This window comes from Silurus meridionalis, chromosome 22 (assembly GCF_014805685.1).
Source record: "Silurus meridionalis isolate SWU-2019-XX chromosome 22, ASM1480568v1, whole genome shotgun sequence".
Taxonomy (NCBI): Eukaryota; Metazoa; Chordata; class Actinopteri; order Siluriformes; family Siluridae; genus Silurus; species Silurus meridionalis.
This window is the reverse complement of record NC_060905.1, coordinates 412,298-418,031: the sequence shown is the minus strand read 5'-3', so window position 1 is coordinate 418,031 and position 5,734 is coordinate 412,298. Positions and strand designations below refer to the sequence as shown.

Sequence of the window (5,734 nt, the reverse complement as noted above, 5' to 3'; positions counted from 1 at the left end):
TGTGAGTGTGTGCGTGAGTGGGTGTGTGTGTGTGTGTGTGTGTGTGTGTGTGTGAGTGTGTATGTCTGTGTGTGTTAGTGATTAGGTGTATATATTTCAATATGTGTCAGTGGGTGTATGTGTGTGTGTGTGTGTGTGTGTGTGTGTGTGTGCGTGAGTGGGTATATGTTTGTGAGTGTGTGTGTGTGTGTTTGTGAGTGTGTGTGCGTGAGTGGGTGTGTGTGTGTGTGTGTGTGTGTGTGTGAGAGTAGGTGTATGTATGTGTGTGTTTGTGAGTGTGTGTGTTTGTGAGTAGGTGTATGTATGTGTGTGTGTAAGTGGGTGTATGTGTGTTTGTGAGTAGGTGTATGTGTGTGTGTTTGTTAGTGGGTGTTTGTATATGTGTGTGTGTTTGTGAGTGGGTGTTTGGATATGTGTGTTTTTGTGAGTGTGTATGTACAGTGCCCTCCACAATTATTGGCACCCTGTTTAAGATGTGGTCGTGGACTTCTAAAATTCTCCTTTTTAAAACAACATAGAACCCAAATGCAAAAAAAGAGAAAAATCCAACCTTTTATTTAAGTACATTACTTTGGTGGTAAAAAATCATACATTTAGAAAAAAAAAAAACTTGAAATCATGTGTGCCACAATTATTGGCACCCCTGATGTTAATACTTTGTACAACCTCCTTTTGCCAACAAGACAGCACTTAATCTCCTCCTATAACATTTCACAAGATTGGAGAACACAGAGAGGATTTTGACCATTCTTCTTTGCACAATCTTTCTAGATCATCCAGTGTCCTGGGTCCTCTCTTATGCACTCTTCTCTTTAGCTCGCCCCACAGGTTTTCGATTGGGTTGAGGTCTGGGGACTGAGATGGCCATGGGAGGACCTTGAGTTTGTGACTGCTGAACCACTTTTGTGTAGATTTTGCCACATGTTTTGGATCATTATCCTGCTGAAAGACCCAATGACGACCCATCTTCAGCTTTCTGGCAGAGGCCATCAGGTTTTTATTTAAAATGTCCTGGTACTTCAAAGCATTCATAATGCCATGCACCCTAACAAGGTTCCCAGGGCCTTTGGAAGAGAAACAGGCCCACAGCATCACAGATCCTCCACCATACTTCACGGTGGGCATGAGGTGCTTTTCGGCATACTCATTCGCCAGACCCACTTAGAGTGTTTGTTGCCAAAAAGCTCAATCTTAGTCTCATCTGACCAAAGCACACGATCCCAGTTGAAGTCCCAGTACCGCTTAGCAAACTCCAGGCGTTTACGTTTGTGAGTGTTAGTGAGAAAAGGCTTTTTCCTTGCATGCCTCCCAAACAGCTTGTTGGCATGTAGAGGCGTCTGATGGTTGTTTTGGAGACTCTGTGACCCCAAGATGCCACTCTTTGATGCAATTCTGTGACGGTGAGCTTGGGAAATGTTTTTTACTTCTCTTACCATCCTCCTCACTGTGCGTTGTGGCAAGATAAACTTGGGACCTCTTCCAGCCTTGTTTGTCACTGTTCCAGTTGTTTTAAACTTCTTAATGATTCCTCTGACTGTAGATACCGGCAAGTTAAGGCGAGTGGCTATTTTCTTGTAGCCATTGCCTGACTTATGAAGGTCGACACACATCTGCCTTACTTGAATGGTGTGTTCTCTTGTCTTTGCCATGTTGACAAATGGGTAAGAGAATTAGGCCTCTGTGTCACGTCATATTTATACCCCAGGAAACAGGAAATCATGAATTACTAATTAAAAGTCCCTAGATACCCTGACCAACCTTAGCAACTACAGAAAAATATATATATAAAAAAAAAAAAGATTTTTCAGAGGAATTGTTAGGGGTGCCAATAATTGTGATTTCAAGTTTTTTTTTTCTAAATGTGTGATTTTTTACCACCAAAGTTATGTACTTAAATGAAAGGTTGGATTTTCTCTTTTTTGCATTTGGGTTCTATGTTGTTTTAAAAAAGGAGAATTTTTAGAAGTCCACGACCACATCTTAAACAGGGGTGCCAATAATTGTGGAGGGCACTGTATGTATGTGTGTGAGTGGGTGTATGTATGTTTGGTTTTGAATGGGGGTATGTATGTGTGTGCTTGTGAGTAGGTGTATGTATGTATATGTGTATGTTTGTGAGTGTGTGTGTATGTATGTGTGTGAGTGGGGTATGTATGTGTGCTTGTGAGTAGGTGTATGTATGTATGTATGTATGTGTGTGTGTGTGTGTGTGTGTGTGTGTGTGTGTGCTTCAGTGCTTGTAGGTATATGTGTGTGTTTGTGAGTGTGTGTGTGTGTGTGTGTATATATATGTTCTTTTAAGTGTGTGTTTGTGACTGGGTGTATGTAAAGTTGTGTGTGTGTGTGTTTGTGAAAGTGTGTATGTTTGTTTGTGGGTAGGTGTGTGTGTGTGTGTGTGTGTGTGTGTGTTTGTGAGTGGGTGTATGTACATGTGTGTGTTTGTGAGTGGGTGTATGTATGTTTGGTTTTGAATGGGGGTATGTATGTGTGTGTGTGTGTGTATGTGGGTGTTTGTGAGTGGGTGTATGTATGTGTGTGTGTGTGTATATATGTTCTTTTAAGTGTGTGTTTGTGACTGGGTGTATGTAAAGTTGTGTGTGTGTGTGTGTGTGTATGTGGGTGTTTGTGAGTGGGTATATGTTTATGTGTGTATGTATATTTGTGTGTGTGTATGTGCGTTAATGGGTGTATGTATGTGTGTGTTTGTGTGTGTATTTGTGAGAGTGTGTGTGTCTGAGAATGACGAAATGAATTACACAAGATCTTCTGATTAGAAATGTTTTTATTTTTTTGACTTCCAGTTTCATGGTGATTATTTGGTGATAGATGTAGAGGAGGTGGAGACGACCTTCCCATCGACCACCTCCTCCACCACAGTGATGATTGCAGTCTTGGTGGTGGAGGTCTTGGAGGAGGAAATCGAGGCACTGATAAACCACAAAGAGTAAATATTGAAGTTAGCAAAGACAAATCTTCCATCCTGCCTTTCCTGGAAGCTGTTGTAGATAAAATAATTCCAACTTTATCTTTTACCTGCCACTACCCTCAGCATCCAGGAGTCTCCTGTACTCAGCAATCTCCATCTCCAGTCTGGTCTTGATGTCCAGCAGCATCTGATACTCCTGAGACTGATGCTCCAGATCAGCACGAAGCTGCACCAGCTGCTCCTCCATACTTGTAACCTAGTTTGAGAAAACAAGAACCATTATATAAATAAACTGCAGGAGAACTTATGAAGATAGATAAAGTTCAGAAAGAACCTGGAGCCTCACCTGCACTTGGTATCCTGATAGTTGTATGGAATAACGGGACTGGATTTCTGACAGGGTTCCCTCCAATGAGGCTTTCTGTGGTGAGATAAAGCAGAGAGGAAAATTACCTTCTTATCACAATGACCTTGTAGATCTTTTACCAGACAATCATCCAGATTTCTGATGATCTGAACATAAAAATGTCTAAAAGTTTAAGTCTCACCATGGCCAACAGAGACTGGAGCTCAATTTCCAAAGACTGCAATGTGCTCTTCACAGAGTTCACTTCTGTTTTGGAGATGGCCAGAGTCTCAGTGCTGCCAGCCACTTCCTGTTTCAGGGTCTCAGACTGACAAATATAAAATTCAATTACAAAACAAAACACGTTTTCCAGAATGTACTCAAAAGGCACATTGTCGAGTCCCTTAGTGTCACTCAGCTCAGTACTGAAATTGGATTCACTTTGCATAAAAATACCATTTGCCACACCTTGATCTCCTAAAGATCTGTTGAACTTCAGAAGCTATTAAATGAAAAGCTTAATGCATTATGGTAGTAAGAATGCACCTTTGTCTGGAACCAGCCCTCCAGCTCTCTCTGGCTCTTGGCAGCAACAGCTTCATAGTGCTCGCGGATTTCTTCCATGACCTTGGTGAGATCTTGCTGTGGTGCAGCATCGACCTCAACATGAATCTGTCCACTCATCTGGCTGCGTGTGGATAGCAATTCCTGAAGATAAATAAAAGCTGCATGAGATGTTTGGACTTTTCTTTTTTTTTTATTACTTTTTTCCTTTTCTTTTCTTTTTATTAAGAATTTCAAAATGTATCAAAACAAACCTTCTTAAACACATCTGGTGACATTTAAGTTCATAATTTTGTTTGCCTGTACAGGTTTATCACCTCCTCGTGGTTCTTCTTGAGGAAAACCAGCTCCTCGTTCAGGGCCTCGATCTGCAGCGTGAGATCTTTTTTGGTCAGGTTCAGATCATCCAGCAGCCTCTTCAGTCCAGCAATATCGGCCTCAACATATTGACGCAAGGCCAACTCATTCTCAAACCTGAGTAAAGACATGGCATCTTCATTCCTACCTGTAAGTGCCTTGTTTTACATTCAGGTATTTAGAAGAAGGGAATTCCACATTATTATAAGATCTTACTTCATCCTGAAGTCATCTGCAGCCAGGCTGGCATTGTCAATGCTGAGGTGAACCGTACCATTCAACTGAAAGGCATCAAGAATCTACAAACATCAAAGCAAGGATAAAAAAATTATCACACTTTTGGCCACCAAAACCCTAAAAGAAAAGTCCTGAGAATTTTAAATAATAACTGATTTAAAACTCAGAGTGTGAAGTAGGAGATTTCTGTGTGCAGTGAAATGTTACTTAAAGATTTTTTAGAGGAGGCTTTTCCTTAAAGGTGATCTACCTTGACCTGAAGCTGAGTGATGCTAGCCAAGGAACCAGTGTGGTCCCGTGAGGTAGGTGAGGTCTTGCTGTCCAGGAACTGATGGATCTTGAGTTCAAGCTCTGCATTGGCCTTCTCCAGCGATCGCACCTTCTCCAGATAGGTGGCCAGACGGTCGTTAAGGTTCTGCATGGTGAACTTTTCATTTCCGATGATGCTACTATCCACTTCCCCAGCACCACCTCCGAATCCTGCACCAGAGCTGAAGCCCCCACCAACACTGCCTCCAGCTCCACCAAAGGACAAGGAACGAGAAGCTTGGGAGATGCGAACACCAGACCCTCCTGCTCCACCATAGACACTTCCCGCCCGCATAGCACTAATCCGGCCTCCACCACCAATAGACATCCGTGAAGATCCTCCGATTACTGATCTGGATGCAACACTGCTGTGGGTGGAGAAGGTGCTGGCCATATTGATGGAGGCTTTTCAGTCTTACTCTGGAGTATGAGTGAGCTTTAGAAGCGCAGGAGACTTTTATAGTCTGGATTTACATTAACTGCATGTTATGTAACCCACTAGGATCCAGTATCATGGGGTCATTTGTGATGGGTTCATGCCTTAAAGGTAGATTTTAGAGATTATGTGAACTCTGCATGATTGACAGCCAGGAGCACTCTCAGGAACATTTATAGTTCCTAGCTCCTTCCCACAGGGGTTTTTGCTTCAGGTTGAAATTCCTCAACAGCTCTCAGCTTGAAGAGATTTTACCTATAGCGGGTTCATATGGTGATCCTGTACCATCACTTTTTTTTTTACTTTAACTTCAAGTGCAGCAGAGAAAAAGACTACAATGAAAACACAGTTAGATGTTCACACACCCAGCTGAAGTCTCCATATTTTACTCAGCAGTTTTCATTTGGTTAGAAATGCAAACACACACAGTTTATACACGCTGTATATCATTAGCAGCATTTCTGCTCGCAGCATTCAGCACTTACACATTTCCATAAACCGTCATGTTTACTTTCAGTGTGTGAATATCTGTTCACAGGAGCTGCTGTTAGCGTCTGAA

The 5,734-nt window shown here is 42.1% G+C and overlaps 1 protein-coding gene across 1 annotated transcript; it reads right to left on the bottom strand.

The window, feature by feature from the left end:
- Window positions 1–2,764: 2,764 nt before the first annotated feature.
- On the bottom strand, window positions 2,765–5,136 carry LOC124375983 (keratin, type I cytoskeletal 13-like). Its single transcript, XM_046834824.1, has 8 exons — window positions 4,681–5,136; window positions 4,410–4,492; window positions 4,154–4,310; window positions 3,819–3,980; window positions 3,475–3,600; window positions 3,273–3,347; window positions 3,034–3,182; window positions 2,765–2,927 (listed from the first exon to the last, which is right to left on the bottom strand). Exons 1-8 carry the CDS (start codon window positions 5,131–5,133, stop codon window positions 2,813–2,815), a joined length of 1,320 nt encoding a protein of 439 aa, XP_046690780.1. The 5' UTR covers window positions 5,134–5,136; the 3' UTR covers window positions 2,765–2,812.
- Between the last annotated feature and the right edge of the window lie 598 nt (window positions 5,137–5,734).

Excerpts from the sequence above, each read along its gene's own strand:
- LOC124375983 (XM_046834824.1), bottom strand. The coding sequence starts at position 5,133 with ATGGCCAGCACCTTCTCCACCCACAGCAGTGTTGCATCCAGATCAGTA. Across the intron at positions 3,981-4,153 it reads TCAAGAAGAACCACGAGGAG|GAATTGCTATCCACACGCAG; the intron begins GTGATAAACCTG and ends ATTTATCTTCAG. Across the intron at positions 3,183-3,272 it reads TATCAGGATACCAAGTGCAG|GTTACAAGTATGGAGGAGCA; the intron begins GTGAGGCTCCAG and ends TTCTCAAACTAG.